General features: G+C 41.1%; 2 protein-coding genes across 7 annotated transcripts in view; both read right to left on the bottom strand.

Moving 5' to 3' along the window:
• The window catches only part of LOC134522968 (T-box-containing protein TBX6L), a 33,917-nt gene extending 15,035 nt beyond the window's left edge, over window positions 1-18,882 (bottom strand). The window contains exons 1-4 of the mRNA XM_063351276.1: window positions 18,771-18,882; window positions 14,183-14,378; window positions 12,611-12,731; window positions 299-626 (exon numbers count right to left, since the gene is read on the bottom strand). Coding sequence (XP_063207346.1) covers window positions 299-314 — 16 coding nt within the window. The 5' untranslated portion in view covers window positions 315-626; window positions 12,611-12,731; window positions 14,183-14,378; window positions 18,771-18,882. The remainder of the gene's footprint in view (window positions 1-298; window positions 627-12,610; window positions 12,732-14,182; window positions 14,379-18,770) is intronic.
• A 748-nt stretch (window positions 18,883-19,630) lies between these two features.
• Window positions 19,631-26,991, bottom strand: part of CABIN1 (calcineurin binding protein 1) — a 123,391-nt gene continuing 116,030 nt past the window's right edge. For 5 of the 6 annotated variants that reach the window (XM_063350894.1, XM_063350898.1, XM_063350897.1 and 2 more), the window contains 3 exons: window positions 25,558-25,722; window positions 23,523-23,749; window positions 19,632-23,041 (listed from right to left, as the gene is read on the bottom strand). In XM_063350894.1, the coding sequence (XP_063206964.1) occupies window positions 22,898-23,041; window positions 23,523-23,749; window positions 25,558-25,722 (536 nt within the window). In that variant the 3' untranslated portion in view covers window positions 19,632-22,897. Of the gene's footprint in view, window positions 23,042-23,522; window positions 23,750-25,557; window positions 25,723-26,991 lie in introns of all 6 variants that reach the window. The other variant, XM_063350899.1, reaches the window with a different exon arrangement.

Genomic DNA, 26,991 nt, shown 5'->3' with positions numbered 1-26,991 from the left:
CTTCAGTGAACAATCACACTGCACAAGGTGATACAGGTAAGGGAGTTTTGTGCTCAATTGTGAGTAAACCTTCACTATCTTAACAAAAGATCTTCTAAGGTTCACAAAGAACACTCAAAACCACAATTTGTCATCTATTCCTACAAAAAACACCACCATTTTATAAATCCTCTCCAGCCACACACACATTACTATAAATGCTGCTAACCCTTCAGGAGCACTTCTTGTCTTTCTAAAATGATTGTACACTCTAGGATCTTTCCACGCAATAAGGAAAAGGAGGGAGTCCTTTACTTACCTGGTAAAGCTTGCATTTTTCCATGTACTGTGTAGTCTAGGAGCTTGCACGGACAAGACAGCCACCAGAGTTCTTACAAGGGAAGACAAAATAGTCCAGTTCAAAAGCAGGTCTGATTTCCTGAAGCAAGCAAAAGCCCTTCCCTTCTGAGATCCAGTGTCAAGAGTGACCGGGATGAGGATGGGACTCCAAGCGCAGCTAGCCAAGGTGAGTTCCTGTTTTATGGAGGCTAATGAGCAGGGAGGAGCTTCTTGCCAGGGCTGTCCCCTTGTAATCCTTTGATGTCCAACAGGACAAAGAGAGGAAGGATCTGCAGCAATGGCTGGGGCTAAGGGAAGAAAATCAAAGAGAATTAACATGGCTTTGACATACAGGAAACCCTACAGAGGAAATGCACCTTGATTTACTGCTAACGCACTTTTAAACAAATAGAGAGAAGACCAAAAACATCAGTTGAAGACCTACCTACAAAATAAAAAAAAATCCCTTAAACAGCAAGCAGGAAAAATTTCCTTCTGGCTACTCCATGGATTTGGTATGATTTTCATCTCCAGAGCATAGAATTATTGTACTCTTGATTTACAGTATCAGAATCAGGACTGTATTGAGCTTGTTCCTTCCCAAGTGGGTGATTAACAACCTGTGGTGAAGTTTGCCCTCACAATTGGGATGCTGCAGCAAAGCATCCATTCACCAACAGATGTCTTCTCCACTAACAGAAACACATTTGATGATACAACATTACTTACCTACCCAAGCTCTGTATTCACGCAGCCTTTAACTGCACAGTTAGTTTTCCTACTGCACTGTTTCTCCACGGCAGGGTCCTCACTGCGGCATCACATCTGCTCTGAAGCTCAGAATCAAGGCTGCTCTACAGGCAGTATTCTTTCAGCTGAGCTTCATGAGTGAAAGTTGCAATTACTTAATGAGACAGGCATGCAAGCGTATCGTTTTACTGGCTCCAAACTCCTTCGGCTGGCACCTTCCAGTGCTAGTGCAAGTGATCCAAGAGTCTCATGGTGGATCAGACACTGGTTTTAGGCCTTGTTCAAGGCACTGCTCTCACTGAAGGGAAGGCTGAGTACAAACTGAAGGACTTGAGCATTTTCGCTTAATTAGTTTATTCTGGAAGTGTGACCATTAGCTTTTGTGCTTACAAGTGCTAAGAGACAGTAATCAAGTCTCATGCTTCAGGGCACAAAACAGCCACTGCACCTTGGTGAAGAAGGGACTTCTATGCGTTCATATACAGAAATGGCTATACTAACATTTAAAGGTCAAAGATGTTCAAAAAGAGGAGGTCAAAAGCAGGATATCAGTCTCAGTGGGACAGTGTTGGATCCTGCACAGGACGTTTCGGAGCTCTGGTCTTTTCAAAGAGCACTGTTATTAGGCTGCAGTTGATTCATGGTCTAGTTTTGCTCCCAATGAAATAAACATTTTTTAATTTTGTCTGTGATGTTATTGGGACATCTGATTTTTAACCTAACATGCAAAACATGTTCTGAATTTACTTAGTTTCTGTAACCAAACAATATCCCTTTAGTCCTGTTTTTGCTGCCTTTTGGAGCAGGCAAAGCAAGGACATGCAAAAAGGACAAAGGAGTTTAATCAGAGGAGGGACTGGCTCTTTTTCAGGAGTATATTTAATTTTAGGCATCCCGGTATTAGGCAGGGAGACAAAAGCCCATGCTTAGTGTGGCAATGAAGAAAGTTTAAAAGAAAAGGGTTGGAGAGTTTGAGAAGTCCTGAGGAGGATTTTATAGCAGGAGATGGTGCATTGGCTCCTGGCACCTTTGAAGAACCACATCCAGCCTTCTTGACGTCCCTTTAAAACTACTGGATCATACAGAAGACCACAGACTCTTCTCCTTCAGCTAACTTGGGGACACCCAGAACTGGGGAGTCTCAGTACCACTGTCGAGGAGACTATCATGTGGTGGAGCAACATCAGCTTGTAGCTTAGCTTAACTGGAGATTATTGATTACTTATGTGGAAAAACAAATTGGAAGATAAAAGATCAGCTGAATGGTATCAAGGTCAAATCTCCTTTGCTTGTACTTGCACAGGCACTACCGGACCCAAAAAAAAACCAGGATACAGAAATGCTTTTCTGCTCTGCTACAAAAGGAAAGCCAGCATCAAATCTGCGCCATGTTGCACTTTTTTAATGCTAGTATTTTAATTGTAAAAAGCGTAAAAGACAACCATAATCAGAATCTGAAAAGCAAAAATAGAACAAAAATTGGGTCATATTCAAGCTAGCAGCAAGATGGATCAACATCCCACACAGTATGAAACTGCACAACAGCAGCAGCAGCACTGGGAATTTCTGACTCTTCACCTGACAAGAGCGTGGGACGTGTATCATGACTTACTGCTTCCTCCCTGCAAGGCTATGAGATGGTCTCCTGCTGCCACTTCATTTGCACACTGTGTTTCAGCATGTCTAGAGAACGAACATTTGCTGCAAGTACTCAAATCCTTTTGGCTTTTCCCAGCTGATTGATGGGGAAGGTGGAGTCATTAATTACCCATGACTGGTTAACAACTAGCTTTCTCCCAGCTATTCTAGTTGCACTTTTTTAAAAGTGAAAAAAAAAAAGTGAATTTGTTACTATTGCTGGAAAGCGTGGCTAACAGGAACAATCCCCAGGAAATTCATTACTAGCAAAGGGGGAATTTAGCACACTACCCCCTTGTCTGTCTGTCCACGGAGTGCCCTCAGGCAGTTTGCTGGGAAGTCAGAGGTGAATGTGCTGGTGTCTAACAATTCACGGGCAAATTGGCGGCTGGGGGGGTGGAAAGGGATGGGAGAGAGAGTGGATCTGACATGTGTAAGTCAGTGACATACACAGCTCTGCTCCAAGCTCATTCCCAGGAGCAGGTAAAAATCCTGCTGTGCCCAGCTCTAACAGTAGGCTCTCCCGCTACGCTGAAGGTAGGGCAGCGCAGAAGGGAGGGGACGTGCGATGACAAAAGCAGAGACCAAGAGCTTTTGCTTTGCATCTCTTTGAGGAGGTGATTAGAAAGAAACATTCCCCTCTGGGTTCTGTAGTCAGGCAAATGTTTTCTGGCACTTCTCCTGCATGTGAAGCTTTAACCCTTAAGAGTCAGCAGGACCCTGTAGGGAACCGCTCAGCACACGTACCAGCCCCCATTCCTACCTTCTGAACTGAGAGCTCTCCCAGGCTGTGATCATCTTGCCATCTTTGGCTGGCAGCTGGGGCTCTCAGACTGCGGGAGAACAGATTACGTGTGACAGCTAGCAGGAGGCTTCAGCTAGCAGGATCGGAGTCTGCAAATGGCTGAATCAGGATCACAGAATCATAGAATCGTTTTGGTTGGAAGAGACCTTTAAGATGATCACGTCCAACCGTTAACCTAGCACTGCCAAGTTACCACTGAACCATGTCCCTCAGCACTACATCTACACATCTTTTAAATACCTCCAGGGATGGTGACTCAACCACTTCCCCTGCACAGCCTGTTCCAATCCTTGATAACCCATTCAGTGAAGAAATTTTTCCTAATATCCAGTCTAAACCTCACCTGCTCTGCCCAGGCAAAACTTCCAGGATAGCATTCTGCCCTAAGAGTGAAAGCAAGCTCAAGTGTGAGGCATAAAGTTACTGTCTGGCAACATAAATCCAGATTAGTAACAATGATCTTTTGAAAGAGCCAGTCTTGTAGCAGCACTCCAGTGTGTTAGCCAGCAATCCTACCCCTGCAGGCTTCCCTCTGTGCACACAGTTGTGAGAAAGCGTTATATCAGCTTTAATAAAACTGGGCGTAAGTGAAACAGTGTTGTCTGCCTGAGTTTGCACAAGCGAGAAAAAATAACATGAAGCGTAAACTGTATTTAAGAGATACTCTTCTCTGAAACATGAAGACAGCCTTACTGTCATTTAAATGTGATGCATTTAGAGATTCCCACCTGGCACATGAAGGCCACAGTCCCCGAGCGTTTTCGCAACTCTTTATGAAGGATACTCTGCCACCTGCAATGGGCTGAATACTGAAAACATGGAAGGACAGTGTGTCATTAAAAGGATCCAAAATAAAACAAACAGATACCCATACAATGATAGCCACTTATTTTCATACTTAATTAAAAACACAAAGTGGCTCAGAATCTCCAGACGGCTTCAAAATCCATGAATCTGCCCCTTAAAATACAGGCTCAGCTTGTTATGAAGCAAATGGGGCCTGATTATGGACACAGGGCCATAGGGAAAAGCCATGTTTTTCCAGAGAAGAAGTCTGATATAACTATTGCTCCTACAGCTGTGCCAGCCTCGAAGCATGTGACTCCTTGTTCTTGTTAGTGACCAATGTCTCACACAGACAAAAAAGAAACACAAGCGCCACTCCTCGAACAGCACTGAACTGACCGAGGGAGCAGAGCAGCGTCAGTCAGGACAGAGCAGCTGAGCTCCGACGGCATGGGCACAGCCTGAATTTGGGCAGGACTGTATGAGCAAGTCTCGGTGGGTGCCTACAGGAATGGTAAAAGCTTGCAAAACGTTTTGAGATTTTCTGAGGAAGTACTACCTATCATTTCCTAGTATGTGGCAGCATAAGGAATGGTTCCTTCCCAGCTCCTTACAGCAGCTCACATAACACAGTATTTTCTTCTGATGGTGGGAAATGGCTTTCCCCCCCGCCTTTTTACAGCTGGGTTTAATTGCTTTCCTGGGAAGTTGTCTGGTGTCTTCAGGCATGTTACATGTATGTACGTTGCCACGCGGTTGTTTCTACCCTGGGAGCCCTAGAAGGGGCCCCACAGAAGCAGACCTCTGTAGGGCTGAAAACCACGTGCGGAGCCCCACGCTGTATCACCCCCAAATCTTCTCTGTCCTCTCAGAGAGCAAAAAAATCACATCTGGCAAAAGAAACCAGTAGGTTGGAGAGGGCCGGTTGGTAACAGCTCAACGCTAATTCCTAACAGGATTCCTGGGCTGAGGTGCAGTGTGCTGTGGGGACCGGACACAGCCCTGTGCCCACCCTGAAGGAGGCTGTATTTGTTTTGGAAGAGAACGTGGGAAAGTGGCTCATGTAAATGAAAAGTTGTACATTCTAAGTTTAACACAAGGGTTTTCCTCTTGCAGGTTTGTGGATTGAGTTATCTGGCCATTTATTTTCTGTGCTCCCGAACTAAAGAAAAGAGGATGCTCTCCTGTCTCCCCTTTATCATATCCGCCCTCCCCAGCCCTCCTGGAATATGCACCCTTCTCCCAGCAGTTAGTTAGCATTGAGACAAGAAGCGAAATACTTAGCAGCCACTTAACACCGAAGGCTGAGTTTGGCCTCAAAGGCTACAGTCCAGAGTCAAATGCAAAATATTTCTGTCTAGAGCCCTTTCAAGTTTTCACATACTCCTGATGTTAGGTGCACTGTTTTCCTGTCAACCCATTGTGTTTCCCAGACACAGCTCAGCACTCTGTCCCGCTCAAATCCACAAAAAAACCACATACTGAAAGGACTTTACAGCAGCAACAACGGCTTTGCAACACAGCACAGGGAAGGGCCACCAAGTACCGCGCTGCAATCACTGCCTGCGCTCTCCTACGCCGGGGAAGGCTCTTCCTCCCCGCACCTGGGGCCAAGCAGCCCTGTCCCAACCCGCCGGTCTCCACCAGCAGCCATAAAGGATCAGCCTTAGGAAATAGGCAGCAAACAGCTCTGGCTTAACATCCATATGCATTTATATTTATACACATGTGCACACACTCATATGTAAAGAGACGCATCATGAAGAGCTTAAAAACCGCTGGCAGTTTACTTCACAGTGAATTGAGCCCAGACAAAAACTCCTGAGCAGAATGGATTTTGGTGAATGGAAGGCCCAGCTGACAGTGCTACAGCAACCTCAGTTAAAAAGCCGATCTTTTAAAGAAAAAGCAGCAGCCCAAACCCTGAATCTTGTATCTAAACCTTTTGGGCTTTGGAGATTGCAGACACACTGTCGTGCTACTTTGGTTTCTGCAAAAGATCTTTTTTGTTGGTGTGCAAGCATTTGTAAAGCCACGAAAGGAACAGATAAAAAGCCAGACTTCAATCATGCAAGCCAGTTTGCAAGCTACTTTGTTTTGCCAACACAGATTTAGTCTATCAGTTTCATAAGCAGATTTCCATACACTGTTCATCGCAGTGTAGTTCTAATCAAAACAGGAAATCAATAAACAGTATAATTCCCAATCAAAGGAACTATCTTCAAAGAGCAAATGAAAATTGTTAAAGGTTTTGGAATTTAAGAACAAAAACTGCTGTGAGTTCTACAGAGTTGAGTAGAGCTCCGCTCCTCCAACATCACTATTGACTCTAAAGAACTTTTTGAGGAAGATAATTAACATTACCAGAAAGCATGAGAGAACAGATCAATTAAACCATATGTAGCAGATTTTGATTCAGAGCATTCTACAATAAATCATGCTTCATTTTACTAAGATTTTATTACCATTTTTTTTCCTTTTACATTACAATTTATCATTTCTCTAAAAAAGAACTATAGAAGTTATATAGCGATAGGATACACAGAACTGTGCATACATCTCACAGGAAGAAGGGATCCGAACCCACAGGATGTCTAACTAACCTGTAGAGTCTGAGCTGAGCTATTTATAGGATCTCCCATAAAACCAAAATGAATGCCAAGACAGATTCACGCAATACATCCTGCAAGACAGTTTTTGAAAGCCGATACAGAGCATTATGATGGGACATATATAATCTATAGGAAACAAAGAACTGGAAATACGTATTCATTTTAAGCAGAAAGTCCTTGGATAAACTCTGAGCCATACTTTTTCTCACCCAACATATTCATCACCTGGCAGCAAAATGATACTGGTGTCCACAGTAACAATATTCAGGTAAGAATCCTTCAACATCACTGACAACAGAAAAAAGCACCTGTCAGATTTCATGGATTCCTGAAGCCTGCAGTGGGATGAGGCTGTCAGGAGTGTACCTGAATGGACATAATCAAACACAGCTACCACTTTTTCCTGCAATCCCTAATCTGTCTAGATTTTTTCCTCCATTCTTCTCATATTGGCAAATTCCTCATACTCATTCTTTGTTGCAGTCACAGGCCAGGATATAAACTCCAGGCAGGATCAGAGACCCACGGCCTCCCTCCCCCTACCCAGCAGATTGTGAAATGTTTATGACCTGGCTCTTATGGCTCTAGAGGTGCTGAATGGCCTTTTCCCCCCTCCGAGTCTCAGCTCCTGATGGGCAGCTACAGACCAACTTTTAGCCGGTTTGGTCCGTAGTTGTGGATTTTATTGCCCAGTTTGTCTCTTCAGCTCACATTTGTAAGCTCCAGAGTAGATTTTTCCCTGGGTAACACTCTGCAGCTCAAAGAACAATTCTTGTTTTTATTACATCCTTAGTGATTAAAGGGATATTTAAACCTCACAATGCTCCCTGCTGTGAATATAAAAGCCTAGCATCATTTTGGATAGATGTGTTTAGAAAAATAAATTAAAAATTTGCCCTACTATAGTGGACAAATGCTTTTAAGTTGTTAAGAACATCAGGCACTTGAATGATTTAAGTGCATTGGCTGCAATTCCTTGAGAAACCCAAGGGATGACCCATGGCTTTGAGCTCTCCAAACAATTATACAGACAAGTTCCACTTGGACTCAGGACAATAGATGCGTGCAATGACTACCTTATACTGAAAATACTGGATTTCACCTACTTAGGCATAAATGAATTAGATTTCTTCTCCCCTCTACCCTAGCAATCACTTACACACACATAATAGGTACCATTCTTAAAAACATAATATTTGCTTTTGTAATGGCAAAACTGTTTTTAAATGACCAGCTCTTTACAACCCAAGCTATGCTTGCCAACCAAACGTAGACACAAACAACAATATAATGTAATTCAACAGAAATATTTAAGTTCTGCTCAGAAGAGTGCTGGGGAGTGTGCAGGAGGAAACTGAAGTCATATTTGAGAGCAAGCATTCCTTCTGAGCACAGATTAGATGCTTACCAATAACAAGGTCACTGGTTTTGCCACCCCCTAATACTGCAATTACTGGTTTAAGCTTCTGCAGGGAGCTACTGCTGGGTCAGATTTGGGGAGAGTTAAGTCTGCCTGCAATGCAGGTTTGGACTCACCACCAGGGAGCTCAAAGCACTGCTTCTCGCTGCTAGCTTGCTCTGCTGGCTTGGTGCTGCTCAGTTCCTTCCTCTTAACACTAAGTATAAACCCAAACCAAACAGATTATGACAGGGTGCAAGGAATATTCACACTTGTGCATTACTACATGTACCCTGTGGCCCATCCTGGGCTTCAACTAATCCTTTTCTCATGACTCAGGCATTTAAAAAAGGAACTTTCCTGTTTGGATACTGTGTTGTCTACTATTATGTTAACTCACATTGCAGCCATTCCCTCAGAGAGAGCATTATCAGGAAACCCATAGGACCTAACACATCTGTGTGACTTCTACACTTCTGCCAAGTTGGGCTGAAATCAGGAGACTGAGGTAAAAAATTATTAGGAGGGAAAAACAGGCAGCAAGATCAAGCAAGTCTTTAGATACGTTTCCCATAAACTTGTTAGGGACAGGACAATTCAGCGTTTAATTTTCTGCCTCTCCATGATGTTCCTGCCACGTGAACTCTGGGTGATCAAGAGCTAACCTGATGCAATCTCAGAAGAAATGTTGAGAATACTCCTGCACTCTGGGGAATATCCCACTGCAATGGTAAGAGGTTTCAAAGGCTTCTACTGGACAAAGCTGTGGCAAAATTCCCTTGCAAAATTCTAGGGGTTTTTATTATGTCTAAAGTAGGAAAAATGATCAATTATACTAATTGTATATATACTCTAACTTAAATTAATTAAATTGTATAGTCTCTAACTTAACAGTGTTAGAGTCCAAATTCTGCTCATCTCTGCTTATGCACATTTTGCATTGAGAGATGTTCCTTTGTTGCATGCAAAGTGAAAGATCAATGGAGTGAAAAAAAGGAGATTAAAAAGGTCACCTTGTAATTGTGGTAGGCTGTCATGGCCATAAGAATCACTTCTAGGAATGTAAAGGCAGCTATCACGCTCCAGGGTAAGGTGCAGGCATCCATGCTGGTCAGCACCGCACGGAACCTGGGCTGGTGTTTGTGCACCAAGTGCAAAATGAACTGGAGCCAGAGACAACGTAAGCAATCAGGACTGGACAACTGTATCAAACCTGTTTGCATCCCTGCAGTCAGCTACGGTTTTGCAGAAGTTGCTAGTATTCTACTTCATTTTCAAATAACTACTCACAGACCAGAGGGAGCCTACCAGTTAATGAGTGCTTGCGCTCTACAGGACAGAGAAGGTCTGGTTTAGATAATCAGAAACCTGAGGCAAAAATTTGAAATCTAAGCCCATTTGTGGTCTCCCATTATGTCTTTCTGACCTCTTTGTCTTGTATTTCCTCACGAGGATGGAACTACTCCTTCTCCCTTCACATCATATTGTCAAGGAGTTGGTTCAAGGGAGGAACTGCTGACTTCTGCAGTTCCTTGTCTCCACCTCCAGATCTTCCCCTAAGAGTTGTTTAGTATCACTTCAACTTTTCTTTTGAAGACAGTGATGTTCAGCTACATCCACCTATAAAAAACATGGTAATATTAGGGAGGCTACAATATAGATTGTTGATATGGTTTTCTGCAGTAAGTGTGATGCTTTTGTTTCCAGCCAAATATAATCATAGGATGCATATGTGAAAATAGCATATGGCTGAGGAGGAAAGTGGCAGGGCTTCATTCTGTTAGTCTGCTGTAAAACAAACTGGTAAAGATGGTTCCAGAACTGAAACACTGACCACCCAGAAGGGAGTCAAAGAGCAAATCAAGTGAAATGCAAAAAGAATGAATCTTTCACGCTCAAGTTTGAACCTCAACAACAACCCTGAGCAGAGGTTAGGCCTGCCTTTTGTTCAGAATCTTGACAGTGGAGACCTAGCGTCACTTAGAAGGAAATAAACTACAGCAATCATCCTGAATTTTCCCCACCAGATTTTCTGCTAGATGTTTACTCCTCACAGTATATATATACACAACTACTTCACTACAGTCTGAGGTGATAAAATCACAAACATATTAGGTGACTCAGATGATGGACCGCTTTCTCCTACCCGGCATCGTCACCACTGTTATTTGCTGCTGGCCAAAGCTGCAGCTATCGCAAGGCTGATGCCTGTTTTGGCACTGGTGCCGAGAGCCATCTGCAGACAGGTTTCCTGAAGAACCCTAGAGAAGGAGTGCAGAAGGGCTCCATAATTCCTGTTCTTCAGAAGGGCAGTCTCTTACTTAAACAAGTGGGTTGGCGGGGAAAAAAATGTATGGAAAAGTGAGGGCACAAAGAAAGAAGGGAAAAAATGAAAGGTAAGACACAGTGAAGAAAAAAAAAATGTAACAAGCTGTGCATGCTTGTACCATTGGTATCATCTTGCTGGGCTCAGGGTCCTGCCATCATCTTTTGTACCCAGCTGAGGATTAACAACAATAAAATCCTGTATTTCTGCTCCCAAGGGAGGAGTGACTGCAATCTAAATGTTGCTGAGCCTGGCAGAGCACTGCCCTACTCCCAGGCCTAGGCCAGAGTGATGGGAAAGGTGTCAACTTATTGAGCCACTGGGTTTCATTTCCCAAGTGCCTTTGGATGCTAGCGGAGACACACTAAAGCCATCAGCCATTGTGTTAGGGCTGACAAAAGATTGATCCATGGATGAAAGAAGCACTTTCTCTGCAATTCTGAAGCACAAAGTTTACTAGCTGTTCTCCTCTCTGCTTTCAGAGAGCTTCAAACAGCCCTCAAGGGAGAAACAGGACTCCAGTTTACACAAACCATGTCCACTTAGTTTATTTAACTCATGCACAGTGTTCATGATTCACCAAGTCATTTTCCATGCCCTGACAAACTCCTGCCATGGGCAGCTCCTCCCTCCTTCCATCACAACTTTCTTTTCTATCCCTTGTTACCCAAAAGCACTCCAGAAACAGAACATTCCCCGTGCTGCGTAGTCTTCTCCTTTGAGGAATCCAACCCAGGGCTGTTCTTGCAACAAACAACTGGGATGGACAATACCTCCCTCTCTTCTGTTTCAGCCCTAATGTTAATGAAAGTGCCACATTCAGCTTTGAAACTAAAGTCCTTTTTTCCAGAACTGATTTAGCTCTGGTAGAGGCAGTGGGTACATCTCAGGGATTCTGGAGGGGAGTATGTCTGCCTTTGCCTGTTGAGGCCAGCCTTGAGATTGACTTCCCACCTTTCGATACCTGGATTATGGTCTCTGATTAGTAGAAATGCAGCAAATCCATTGACTCATTGTTTAAAGGCGATTACAGAGAAGTAAAACTCACAAAGCGAGGGGTATTTAGGAAGGGAACTTGTTAGGTTCTAGTTTAGCACTTACTGCCTGAATTTTTTCTGCCTGAAGTCAAATGAAAATATACTTGCAGAAATACATGTTCTTTTTCCATATGCAACCAGGATCAGGAAACTCATAATAAATGAACTCGTTACTGTTACCTACATGTCCTAACTGACCAGCTCTGGCTTCTGTAGTGCAGCCATTACAATGGTCTTGTGACACGAGGAACTACAAACAGTTTCTGTGCAACATCCATGTTAGTTATTCCTCTCTTGCGTTAGGTGAGACAGTGACAATGAGCCTACGTTGGGATTATCACAGTTAAAAAGTTTTCTGACTAGCCTGCCCTTGTGATTTGTTTGTCATTCTCAAAGTTAAAACTGAAACTTGCATCTTATATTTTACTCAGCAATACACCAAAAGTATTTAAGCCTCAGTCTACTTCTGTTCGCACAGATGAAAGTTATGCTAATGGATGAAGCTAGTGCAGGAGACAATTGCTCTCAAGCAACCTCTCCCCAGGCTGAAGAATCCTGGGTTTCCTGGAGGGAGTTCTGCCCCAGCTTTTCCAGAAGATCTTCAGAAATGGAATTAGTCCCTTAAGAGAGCTATCATTTAAATGTGTTTGCCAACAAGAGGTCATCTTAAATAAACCTCAACGTACTTGCACTCTCATTCCATGTTTAGCCAAGCAATATAATAGATTTTCTTCAGCAAATAAACCAGAATTCAGCAAAAATAAAAGCGGCAAAATCAACCTTTCCTCTTTTTTTTTTTTTTTTTTTTGTTTGTTTTGTTTTAACATCATCCTCCACCAGGCAAAATACTAAATCTACATCAGTACTTCAGCAGTAAAAAACTATTCTCAAAACAACAATATCACAGCAGTAATGTCTTCTGCTTTGGAAATGTGTTACCTTGATGTTTATATAGCCACAGGAGACCATTCAACAATGGCAATGTGTTAATTCCATTGACATTATCGCTCAAATTCAGTCACAGGGGTTGGCGAATTCTTTTTTTACATGGCTCTTTCATCTATAAGAGAGTAAGGCAGGACATAATGGATGGTTAGTAACATATTGTTAAATGGTTACAAGACACAGGAAATTTCAACTGGGGAATGGAAAAACTGAAAAATCCAAGTAAGTCTTGATTAGAAAAAAAGACTTGGTTTTGCTGCACTGAATTATCCCAATTTCTCAGCAATCAGAGCTAAGGCTCTCCAAAAAACTAAGCATGTTCTACACTTACATGAGCAGACACTCGCTAGTCTTCTCCACAATTCTGCGTATGGAAACTTCTGTGTTATTCACCATGACAAAAACTCAGATGACTTTCTGTATTGCTCTTGTTTAACTCAACTATGGGAGCAGTTCCTAGTGGATATTAATATTTATTCACTCAAAATGAAAAAAAGCCACCATTTAAATTAAAATATGTTACAAGATAAAATTATAAACAATTTAAGATATATAAAAATGTCCTAGCATCACATTCAGTGGCCATGTGGGATAAGGGGTTTTTTGGACAAATAGTTTACACTTTATGGAGATAGAAAATGGAAGAGAAATGTTTAATTGAAAAACTGACCAGCTAGTGGGAAAGCTCTGATGCACAATTCAGTTCTTTTGACCCTTGTGATTTAAACAATAAATCAATGGTGGTGTTATGAAATAGGTGCAGAAAGTGAATATTGACAAAGCCCAGACAGAGAACACCAAGAATGCGCCAGCTTCTAGTCCATCATATTCGGTAAATATCACTAGCTCTGCTGCCGCTCTTCTGAAAGCCACCAGGATTTCTTTGCTGGAACAATAGCAATCACTGAGGATGGGGCAGAAAAGCTGTTAAAGACAACAATATTCCTAACAAAACACCCTGTCCTGGGGATCACACCAAGACAGGTATCACTAAACAGAACTTTATTTTATGGCCTCCCTTCCTGGAACTTAGGTAGGTAACACCAGTTGCCCTCCAAAGTTCATCTATATACTATAGCCATTATAATTTCAGGGAGAATTAATTGGGGAATTTTGCCTTCCTTAGTACTGCTCTCAAATGAATGTAGCAGAATTTTAAAACTATAGTTTGTTCCTGTTTTCTGATTGATTTGTTATCAAAACCTCACATTACATTGTCATTTTATTTGTACACCCTACCATATATCCAAGCCTATTCTTCCCAGTCACTCAGGTGCCCACAAATTTCATCTGGGCTGAAATTTTTACTAGCAGAGGTACTTACACCTTTCTTTCGTCTTTTGCATGTTTTAGTGGTTAACCATGAACTTCTGAGTTTACAAGTACTACGCAAGTTAAGTCTATCTATTTTAAAGCATCCATTTTCTACGGAAATTTTGGTTGTAGAAATACCTTAGGTCACTAAAGAAATTGTATATCATGTAAGCCTATAGTGAAATATAAGCTGATGATGATGCCCTTTGCTATCTTCATTGAAATTGGCAGTAGTCATTTATATTTAAGTACCTTGTTGAATCAGGCTCATATTTTAGAAGAAACATTGTCCTCCTCCTCTCTCCCTCTTCTCCAGCAGATTCTCTGCACTTGGGAATAACATTTCCATATTTTCATGTTCTTCACTGCTACTTTTCTGTTTGTCTTCGTAGTACTAGTAACAGGACAGTTGCTGCACCGTGCTGTCTTTGTATCTGAGTTGTCATTACTGAAATATGACCATACACACAAACTGGGCATTATAATGGTAACATTAGTATTTCTGAATTTCACCAAAATTGCAAGTTCATCTTATTAAAAAAGCAAATGCATCAGGAGTGCGTACAAGCACATGCTATTTACTTTTTCTTACATTCTAACTCAATTATCAGTTGTCAAAAAGCGAGCTCATTAATTTAGACGGTAACATCTCCAGAGCAGTCATCTGAATTATGTGCAGTTGTTAAAAGACCTTGTGTCTGCCCCATAACAGCTGCCAATACACATGTCGGAGGAGCTCAGCCTGGGGAGCTCCTGCTTCTGCTCCTGCAGAGGGACGGAGGGCTGCAGCCCCAGACCAGCCACCAGCACCTGCCACCCAGCGCGACAGGGACCCATTTGTAGCAGAGGGGGAGGCACTGGGAGACACAGAGGGATTAAAATGACTCAGAGGCTGCAGGCTTTCCAGCAATCCTGCATTGCTTTCTTGGTTTTCTTTTCTTACCTTGAGAAAACCCGCTATATTAACAACTTCCAAATAAAAGTATAGGCCTGGTAAAACTTGCCATTGTAGGAGAATCTTTGCTCAGTTCATTTGAAAGATTGATTTTAGAGACAATGAAAAGCATCACGGTGCATCCAAGGGTTTACCAGTAAATGCGCTCGGCTTGTTTGGCTTCTACAGAGAAGAGCCAAGTCTCCGTCTTCTCAGAGTTAAACCGTGAGCAGTCCAACAGCACTGCCTAGATGCCAATGGTGAGTTCTAACCGCACTGGCAGAATTTAAAGGCTTCTTTGTGCTGGCAAAGCAAGGGGATCCATGGACCCAGGTTATCAACAAGAAACTCCAGCACTTCTTTTTGCAGCAATACTTTACGATACGCAATCCCAAGCTGCTGTTATGTTTGTGAAAGCCAAACTGAAAAAACACCTTGTACCACTGCTGCTTGCTGTGAGACAACACATCAAACTCCTTCTTTTGCGCCCAGGAAAGCCTATTTACTTATTAAGTATAGGAAGAATTTCCAGCAGTGCTGTCTATTGGGAACGTCATAGCAGCACTGTTATTTGTTTGAACTTGCATTGATTACTTGAGGGCATAGCGTTGCAAATTGATGTTGTAAGCTCAGTAACTTCCACTATGAATTTCTAAACCTGAATTTTTTTTTCTAACCCACTCTAACTTAATGGAAATCTAATATACAGTCTAGGCATTCCTAAGTGACACGTTTCTGTATTCAAACTACAGCTTTCTGACATTCCTATAGCATGCTGGTTTTATATGTCGGCTCAATTAACAAACTAAGCTATTCTTTGAGAATACATCTAATGCCATCTCTTAAGGGGAAAAGAAAATGATCACTGCAATCTTATAGAATGAGTTACATTTTATATATACTCACGCATTTAGAACAAAAAAAATGAGACTTCATACATATTAGTGTGTAACTTAAGGAAATTAAATCTCTGGTGTGACTTACATTACAAGGAACCAAAGAACATTTCTAACGCATGAAGCTTTTCAGCTCATACAACATCCTTTACTAATTATTACTGAACAGAATGTGTTCAGTGCTATATTAGATAATAGTTCATGCAATGCATATTTGCAAATAAAACTCAGCTGCATATTACTTCTTGTGAACAGCCCTCCGTATCTGTCAAAAACCTCACAGAAGTAAAAAGAAAAGAATGTGAATATGTAGACAGGTTCTTAAGCTAACTGTAGGAATACATAACAGTTGAGTATTCACCCAGGAAGCACTATGTCTAAAGTGCCTTTGGCCTGCTACACGGCTTTTCCCTTGTAGTTAGAATAATATCACTCTAACTAAAATTAAATGAATACCATTCCAAAGTGGTTCTCATATGCTTATACCATATACGAACTTTGTTTATATTCCATTTATACTGGAATTCACTGTTGTTTGCAAGGTCTCTGAAAGAGAAGGGAGAGAAAAAAAATAGGCTGAGAAATAAAAATTGTGAGGGGGATATCAGTGTCTAATCTGAGAGCAAAAGCTACTTTTTACCATATATGTTGACTCGGTTTCAGATAGGCAGTTTCCTTCAATAAGACAATGTACTTAGAGAGACTTTGCGACGTGCTCCTCCCACTGGGATTGTATAATGGAATGCTTTTGTACCAAGCTATAGACACAATCATTTAATCGCGCAGATAAATCCTAAATGCAGGCAGAAGCGTGATTTTACTTCTCCCCTTGGTACAAGTGACTTTATTTTTCTGATTCTGTAGTCAATTTGTGGCCTCAACTCCATCTCACCATCCCATTTCATGTGCACTTCTGCACCATGCCTACAGAACTTGATCTCACCTCCTGGCTACTTTAGATAACACAGACTGTTATACAAGATTTTTTCCAAGCTTGAAAGTTACATATTTCTTCCATCATTTTCATACACATTTTTGTCCCTAATTAGAATTTTACTTTAATAAAACTATCTCAAAACACTACAGATCCATGAGTTGCATGTTTATCACTACTCTTGGGCTCAGTTAGATGGGTACAATCCCCACACCACTGCAATGAACTAGGACTGAACTAATCAGGATTTACACTGACAAAGCCGAAAGCATTAGAGTCCTTTTACACAAGATTAACTGTCAAAACATACTTTGTCTCCCCCATTATAACATGATGCACATTAAGAAAATGGAAAACACCCAGTAGGCTTTTTATAGAGGAATTAAAAAAAAAAAGGAAACACATAGTTATGGGGCAAATAGATTTTGTGTGAAAAGCAAGTATATAGTGGAACTCTTTTCCTGCTAAGTTGCAATATTAATGCTAACAAAGTGAGCTCTTTTCTTTTTTTTTTTCCTGTTATGGGACAGAATCCTGTAAACAGACTATGAGGATTCTCATTCCGTCTGCTTTGAATCAGACTATCTATTACGAAGAGGACATATGGTACAGTAGCAGAAGGCTCTTCTGAGGCTCGTGAGGTCAAAAACAGCAACGAAATTTAGTCTTTCAGAAGTTTAAAGATAGATCCTGGTCATCCATTTTAGGATTTGGTGTGGGGTGAGGGTTGGCTTTTCCCCCCCCCCTTTTTTTTTTACCCTTTTTTTCTTTTTTTCTTCTTCTTCTCTGTCCTAGGGCCCCCTCTAGTGCTACCAGAGCAGACAGTGTAGCTCCCAGATGACACAGGATGAACTTTGGACACACAGCTATATAGAGATGGACTCACAGCCCTGAGATTGCTCTCCAGCCAGACCTGCCACATGCCTTGTTCTTATTCATACATGTCATTTTATTAAGAATAAGTCCATCCATAGGATAGAAAAATATTTTTGAGATAATATACAGAAAGGCCCCTTGACATCCATAGCTACTGTGCTGTTGCATCTGAGCCTGCACCGGAGTCTCTGAAGCATTGAAAGACGTGGCTTGAAGTCCTAAAGCTCATGTGCTTTATATAGATGGCTTGTGGTACCGAGTGGGGGAATCAAACAAACATGCATGTACCATATATAGTCTCTAAAGCCCCAAGTGTTTTGTAAGGGTCAGCTGTGGCCAAAAGAAATCCACAGGCAGCAGGATACCCACATTACGTGAACAATGCTGCACAGAAGTTGGTGAGCTCTAAGACAGCTTTAAAGACTGTGGAACGGGGGTTCTGGACTTGGCTAACAAGCACTTGCTGATGGGCTGCCATCCTCATACACGCATTAGATAAGCAGCAGCAGGAACAAGGAGAGATGTGTCTTTAAATCTCTGGTGAGATTTGCATGGAGTCTCCAAGTGTTAATGTGAAAGAGCCATTCAGGCAAAGATAAGTCATCCTCCAGAAGCCAACAACCCTCAGATGTTGGTCTGTTACCTTTCACAATGCTACCTGTTACACTGTGCCCTGCAACAACAGCTGAGTCCCCCACAGGGAAGTTCTCACAAAGGCATAACTTGGGCTCGGCAGCCTGTGGTACAGTACCCCAAGGTTACTCCCAAAATCCTGATATACGCTTCAAAGCTTAGCATCAGTGGATTCCTAGTCATGAAGTAGAAGAAAGGGAAGGATGGCAATTAGCACTCAACACCTACACTGAAGTTCTTACCATCATCTTCAACTGCAAAAACAAAGCTTCTTCATCCCAGCCTTATGTGACTAAGAGATCACAAGGTTTATGCTTGCTGCTTTTTCTTCTGAGCATCCCAATTCATCTACCCTACCACCCTTTTCCTTAAAGAATATGACAAGCACCTGCAGGAACAGAAATGAGCTTTGCGCAGTGTCTAACAGTGTACACACAAGCTATGTACACTGCATGTACGCAACGGACTTTTCAGCTTCCTTGAAATATCAACACCACTGCCAAAACGAGAGCGTTGTTAACAATGGTGTGATCCCACCCTGGATGGTACGACTTAGTCTGTTCTCACCTGGGCCCTCCGTTTCCATTCAGTCCATTCTGTCTCCTAATCAGCTTCGGCTGCCACGCTTCCTCATCTTTTCCTGGTCCCTTTCTCCCTGACCATATGGTGTTTATTTTGGCTGCAAAAGACATTAATTTCATTATTCATGAAGAAATCTCATTCTAATAAAAAAAACACCCAAAACAAGAGACAACAACTGACAAACCCTAGTACACAATAGAATTAGGAAAGATACTCAGTATCTTCCTTGATTTGGTATTTCGGTTGTGGAATGGAACATTATTAGCTTTTTCTGAGACAGTGGGCAGAAGCCATTAACAACAGCTGTGCCCAACAAAATTAATTCTTAGTAAAACACTAGTCCTTGCCTCAGAGAGATAAATTCTCGATGGTCTTAACTATACGTGGATTATATAATCCTTGTGCCAGGTAATGAAATTGCATTAAACACAGGCAAATCCCAGTACTACACACCTTAACAACGGTGATCAGTGAAAGGTACCTTATCACGTGTAAAAACAATACCCAGGAACAGCACAGAAAGTGTATCAACTATCCACAAATTACTCACAATATCCAGTTCAAAATAATTTGTTTCCATTTGCTTTGGAACAAAAACGTTTTTGCTGTTTGCCTGGAAGTCTTAACAGTTCTGGCTTTCCGACGGTGAAAAAGGACTGACTTTTTAATCTACTACTGGCAGGAAAAAAAAAAAAAAAAAAAAGAAGTAAAAGCCTCCCCTCCACCCCCACTCGGTCACACATCTTACCTTTAAGTTTCCTTTAGGCACCAGACATTCATGTCCCTATAGCTTCACAGGGAAACACCAAACCAAAAAAATACAAAAGCAATATACTTCAGTAGCTGCCATTTATTTGTCTGGCACATTAGAAAGGTACCAGGGAACACTTGAGATTTCAGAAGAAACAGTTACCCAGTAAATCCTGAAGATAGATGTTGTGTTTACATTTGATCTGCAACTCTGAAAGGGGGGAGTTGGAAAGTTGGACCTTGCCTATAGTTGGATTTCAAACTATTACAACTAGGATTCGACTGAAATCAAAGAAATTACTTCAATTAAACTAATAGCTAACTGCAGTTTTACCATAATGTTTTTTCTTGAAAATTCCACAAAATTATATTGCGAGGCTTCAGAAGATGCTGTATTAAATGAATATTTCTGCTTGTAAGGATTTGAAATTCTTGCGCCAAGTACCTTTGGGTATGGTGATTCAGACAAACATATGTAAATGCCTCCAGTGGTCTTGGTATCTGCACTCCAGAATATGGTTCCTTGAACTGAAGAACTACATAAACTGTACTTACAGAGAGACGATTTCACACACACAGAAGAAGAACGACCCCTTTGGTGTAAAATCAGCAGTAATACCCATTGCAGAAGATGGCCCGTAGCTGAGCAACACACAATTCATTAGCAGAAGGGCAGCAGTTGAAGGAGGTGGCCTGTGTAGCTCCTTCTCAGTAACTTCTTGAGCTTGAGAAAAAGTCCCTGAGCTACCCAACAGCACAGTGTAAATAAAAGATCATAGATTAAAAGACAAATAAAAAGGAAAAACAAGTAAGACCTTTTAATATAGGATAATACAAGTTGCATATTTATGTAGTCTGAAGATTAAAATGAGTTTAGAGCAGATCAGAAAAGTTCAGCTCTCTTTGCTGACAGGAACAGATACACTTACTATTCTAGCTTTCCTTAACCAGCAAAAAATTAAATCCTTCTTAAAAAGAAGGACTAGAAGTCAAAAGAAAGCTCAAGATCAGACATTTTAGCAAGCTTTGGGGGGCGGGAGCAGGAGGCAAATGCCTAAGGCCAAGGAATCCTGAAGAATAATAAAGGGAAACAACCTTTTTCAGTGACCAAAGTTAATTAAGAAAAATCAAATGCTCTGTCTTCATACATCAAACCCATGCTAGATGTGCAAACCTAAAAATTTAAATACAATCTTAAGGTCAGCCATACCTTTAATAATATACATTAGCCAAAAAGATTATGCGTCTACTCTATTTGGGTGAAAAAGCTGTATTTAGAAGTATATCCTCTGAGTCGTGCTCCATTTCTCATAAGAAGCTGATTTCTCTTTTCCTGTGCCATCTTCTAAAAAAATAAAGATCATGCCTGATTATCTAAAGCTACCTTAGCTTACTGCCAGTCAGTGACTATATGGTATGCTATACACTGTATTTATAACAACTTACACCAAATTAAAGAGCAAACACTGAAAACATATTACTATTGAAAATACCCATTTGCTTTTACCATTCAATTACCTGATCTTTTCCATATCAGGTGCATCCAGCTCACCTATCACTTGTAGTAAGTGAACAATTTACACAAACAGTTGCTAATACAGCCAGCAGACATGCTCACTTGCTTACAAATTACATTTTGTTCAAATAATGCAGAATATGAGAATAAACTTTCAAATACAGGGTTTGACGCTGCTTCTTTTCATCCAGGGTCTGTTCACTATTCTTAGAGTGAATGAATGCGATCACTGTAATAGTGGATTAAATGCTAATTTGTACAGCCAAATATTCTAGGTGATCCCATTCACTATGTGTTGTCCACCCCTTATGCTGCTCATCAGCATTCAAAGATATTCAGATCGGTGAAAAACAATTCAGATCACATCTCAATGGGGAAGCGAACCCGCTGCGGGCAATCTTGGCAACGCTGGCTGACCCGGGCTCTGGGTCGCACAAGACCAAACCCATCTGAAGAGCTCTGGCAGTCAGCAGAAAAGGAAGAGGCTTCCCCCATCCCCTTCCTCTGCTACCTTCTTATCCAAGAAAGAAAAGGAAGGGAGGAGGAGTACTTTTTCCAGAACCACGGCACCTTGCCCCCTCAGATGAACAGAGACAACAATACATTTCAACTTTATTAGAAAAAACCAAAAGTTTATACAAAGCTCTGCATTTTACAGAAAACGACCTCCCCCAAACACAAAGAAATCTGACATTGCAAGCTGTACGCATTTTCTTTTTTCATATACATACATATATATATGTACACACACATATATATGTCTGTGGGCGCACGTGTGTATATATAGTGTGATGTGGTTTTTTTGCATGGTTTGCATTCATTATTTTACAAAGTTAACATTTAGTAGAAAAAAAAAGGATCTTTGTTACCATTATTTTCTCATATAAATAACTGTGAGCAGTCCCTCTGCAGATAGATAAAAAACACCTTTTCGTGTCATTCTGTAAAAAACAGACATTGCTGAAATGGTATTGAAACCTTTCAAGTTTTTTCAATACCACCATAAAAATATCATCTAGCCCCCAATTCAAAATGCTTGTCCAAGGCATTAGAAGAGAAAGGACTGTAAGACAATTCTGGAAAGATTAGTTCTTTAAGCCAACATTCAGGTAGATAATTTTTGCTGGACCTCATACATTGGTGTGAAATGAGCACAAACAGGAGGCCAACCTCTCTGTCTCTCTGGAAAAGCTGGTTCTTTGCCTGTTGTCACTGAGTCAAATTCCAACAAAGCGCCCAGCAGCGCTAAGGAGCTGACATGCTCTCAGCTCACCCTTCTCGCGCTGCAAAAAAGCCATAGACTTTCTAGATGCAATTAAAACCTCTACCAGCTCAGCAATTTTTTCCTACTCCATTCACCTTAAAAGAAGCTGCTGGACTAATCATGGCATGGCTAGACAGACATTAGGTTGTTGAACTATTGGGAGGAAAACTCAACTAGTGGGGAAAATGCAAAACGACAACTAAAAGAAAGAAAATGCTATAGAAAAGAGATACTGGAGTGACTCCCAAGGCTCTGGTTTGAAGAAGCAGGAACAGCAGAGAGATGTGAATCGCAGCTCAAAACATCCTTGCATCTACTGAAGTCAAAGGTGATAGCGTGGTCCAAATTAATTAACTGCCTGATAAACAATCATTCTTTCCGTCAAGCACCATGATGGGGAGAATGGCAAAGATTTTGAAGGCAATACAAGTGGTAGTGATGATAACAAAGGTAATGAAAGTGAAGAACACAATGATGCCGATTAAATGGAGAGTAATGCCAACGAAGATGTTTCGACTGCCAGAGATGCTGGCAACAAGAAGAATGGTTATATGGTTGGTGTTGATGATGGCCAGAATTCATTCATATGTCCATGTAGTCATCATCTTCATCAGTATCACTTTCCAGTGAGGACTCCTGGCTTGAGGTCTCTAAGATTTCCAAAGCTGGCTGACAAAGGCTCTCCTTCTTTACATTCGCTGCAGACTGAGCAGACAAAATAGCAGACTGATCCCAAAAAGAGAGAGAGAGAATATATTGCTAAATAGTCAGGATAAACCCATGATCACAGGGATAAAAGCCACCTGGTTGCTATTCCTTCACATTCAATAGCTCTCTTACTTCTATAAAAGATACGGCATCCTAATGTGAAACAGCGTAATATTTACCAGTAGGCTTCCCCACCGTTAATATTCTGGTAGCTTACACTAACCTAAGAATTGCAATGGCTCCAGTAGCTTCCTTGCCCATTTTGTCCCTCAAAAGGGTTAAAGACTAGGACAGCTACGATTTCACCCATGGCCAATACTTCATCAGTCCTATAGAACTGGCTTCTGCTGATAATAGCTAGCATCTTCTTCCACTACTTATTCTATCTCTGGTTATGAGCTGGGGACAGGAACTGTTGCTCCTTTCATACAAATATTTTATTGACGTGAGAATTAAGATTAAACAAAAATCTAAAAAATTACTGTTTCCTTTTTATTACCTTTAATTTTTGCTTGGTCTCTTCTGAAATGCTGCCCTTTGGAGAAAGGAGGGTGGGAGTGGGTGGAGTGACAGTGATCTCAGGTGGAAATTTGGTGACAGATGAAGGTATGAAAAGCTTTGGCATGTTGGGCAGAATGCGAGTTTTTACTCGGGTGCCATCTGTCTTGTTCTGCTGACTTCCCAAAGTCTGTGAACTGGAGCTGAGTTCAGGCTTGGAACTGGAGGCTAAACAGAAAATAATAAGAAAAAACATGTTAGGAAGCTATCTAGGATTTCAGATGTCAAAGAAGAGGGAATAGTTCATTGTTAGACATATGGCTGGCTCAAAAGGCCTTTCTTCAAGTCTTGCTTTAACTAAGGCTCAGAAACAGAAGAAGAAAGTGCCTCAAGATTCTTTAACGACAACTGGAAATCAGTAATAATTTAAAGAAAACCCTACTGGACAGCAGAAACTCAATCTGACCAAGCACAACAAGTGGTAGTGTAGCACTGACCCATCTACATTTAGTTAGAAGTCTATTACAATCACCATTTTCCCACTTTTTGTTTCAGATGCAATCATCTTATCTTCGCATTCTCTAGCTGCCTCTCCATCCTGTAATGCAACAAATAAACCTACTTAGCTTTACTTATGAGTCTTAATTTCTTCCACTATAGCATTGCCTGTTTAATTATTGAGATAGCAACTCCTCAACAATTTAAGAAAAATACATGGTAACACCCGTCAAAATTTCCTCATTACATTCTTCAAATCCTGCCATAAAAACCTCCTTGGTGTGCTTGTGCTACTGTCTCCCACACTAGTTCTCATCGTTTCCACATACTTCCCAAGTGTCCCAGCTTGTGGTCTTTACAGTGCAAACTTGCTCAGTCTGGGCTCATCTCATGAAGTAAAGCGGGATCCAGCCCTTCCCTAGGCACTAGCACGTTACAAAATACACAACAATACCCAGTAGAAGACAATGCTTTCACATTAAAAGCTGAGAATTCCTTAAAAGTTTTCTTGATTCCTTACTAACAATGCTGCTTCATATGGAGTCAAAAATAGTTTTAAAAAAAGTTAGACTCTCGTATTTTGATTTATGTATCTCAGACTGATAATAAGGACAGGTGTTTATATATGTTTTTTCAGTTTCAGTCTTGTCAAATCCATCTCTTGCAAATTTCCGGAACTGACATGGCCACTTAAGCACAGCAAAATAAAACACCAGCTTCCTGATGCTATCCTGAAAAACAACCAGCAGTAGAACTAACTACTAAGGGATGTACAATTGAATTGTGTGTTCTCAACTGTACACAAGAACGCAAGAACTGCCACAACAGATGAGGCTCGGCTTTCCATCAAGATCAGTGACCCATCTCCATGGGCAGCCAATCATTTCGGCATAGAGTACCAGAAATGTTGCAGTAATCAGACACAGGATAATCTGCCTCTCTCAAATAAGAAAAAACAAGATAGCCCAAACGTGAATACCTAGATTATGCCCACCTGAAATACCAAGTTTTACATTTTTTCAATTAAAACACTAACTCCTACTTCTCTTGGGAAGGGGGCAGCGGAGGGACAGAAAGCTTTAACTGCTGTAATGCTGTTTTTTATGTTTACACAGACTGAGTCAGCTTTTGTGAAAAATTGTTTCCTTCTGCTAAATATTCCAAGAGTGTAATCCAAAGTGTTGTCACATTGCCCCATATAAGATTTCAATTAAAAGAAAAATTCTACTTTAAAGGATGCACAAACTATATAGCATGATAGTCTGGTGCTGGGAGGTTTTTATTTGGCTTTGCTGCCGTGGTATTTAGCATATGTGAGTCATGCACCAAAGAGAATAACCATTAAGGGACGACAAGGCAGTTTCCCAGGAAGCTGGGACATTGCCAGGAATGCCCCTAAACTCTGGAATACTTGACTGGAAGGCAGGCAGAGAAACTGAGGAATATGAATCACAACTATCCAATCAATCAGTCCCTACAGAGTGATCCACAGCTAACCACCCATTCCCAGAATTCTTTGAAGCACAGAAAGCTCCTACCTTGGGTACAAACATGTCCCGAATTTGTGCTGGTCACCGACTCCACTTGCCAGCAAACAGGCTCTGGCGATGGTGCAACAGTAGCCATTTTCATCTGCTGACAAAGCCGTGACTCCTGTTGCTGAAATCCAAGCCCCTCCAAAGGCACTTCAAGCTCTTCTTCCTCTTTAGTAATGAAATATAATTAACAGATTAAGAGACATCCTGATCTCTCTCCTAAGCCTCAATCCTTTTGCTGCCTAACCAACTGGCAGATTTTTTTTTTTAACCCTTGCTCTATTTGTAAACCGTAACATGACTGAGTGAAATTAAATATTGGCAAGTTAAAATGGCAATACCAGCTTTTTCATAGCTGGTGCCACCAATTCCGACTCTTAAAAAAAATAAATGTCATTTAAAAAGCATATGAAAAATTCTTTTATATGACATTTTGTTATCTCTGCACATCTGCAAGAAAAACACATGCAAGTGACCATCCTCCTTTGGAGGAGCGAGGGCTGAAACACCTGCCACACACGCAGAGCAAAATCCATCACTTTAATGATGAGCCAGCTGTGATCAATAGGTCCTTCTCTAATCTGCAACCACAGGTACATGCTATGCTGAAGTGCAGCTTACTGGTAAGTAAGATTAATTACTGTGAACATCCAGTAGCAGGACAAAATCTGATATTTCCACTGTATCTCTATAAATATATTAGTGTAAAATTTCCATCTTCTGCTATTTGAGAACTTGGGATGTTTACAACTCAGAATCCCTGTAAGTGTGTGTACAATCTCTTTATTATGTAACCAACTGTATCTGCTTTTAAATTAATGCAGTGTTAAACTGGTTTTCTTACACACTGAGCTGCATATTGTACATAACAGGAGTCATTTTCACTGAACTACTGAGAGTTACTGGTGCCCTTTCTGGGAAGGGCAGACCGAAGCAGCTGAAAGGCTTTCAAGGCTATGGAGACACAAACAAGCTCTCATTCTCTGATAAAAATGAACATATCCTTCAAAAACAAAGGGCTGTCTCATCTAATTTGAATCACCTTATATTTACCCAGGCTAAGGCATGCACAGGCAGCTATCACAGGCCAGCAGATGCAATGTATATTCTTGCTTGTCTAACTTGCTCTAAAAATTAATTTAGGATTTTGACAGTATGATGTCTTAAAAAAGGAATATATATTTCAACTTTTCCTTATTGGAAATATACTCCCACCCCCTCAAGTGTTGAAAACACTTCTCCATCTTCACCAATGTAGATAAGAACTTGGAATTTACCATGGTAATATTCTACAGTACGAGAGTTCCCCTTGCAGAAAATGCTTAAGACAACATTAGAGCTTAACAGCTTGGTAAAAGTCAGATCAATGCAGTTTGAAAGATGCAACTTTTTAAATTAATTAGATTTTTTCTAGGGTTCTTGAATAATTTGTACAAA

Source organism: Chroicocephalus ridibundus, chromosome 13 (assembly GCF_963924245.1).
Source record: "Chroicocephalus ridibundus chromosome 13, bChrRid1.1, whole genome shotgun sequence".
Taxonomy (NCBI): domain Eukaryota; kingdom Metazoa; phylum Chordata; class Aves; order Charadriiformes; family Laridae; genus Chroicocephalus; species Chroicocephalus ridibundus.
Note: the sequence above shows the minus strand (reverse complement) of the source record. Positions and strands in the feature narration are given on the sequence as shown.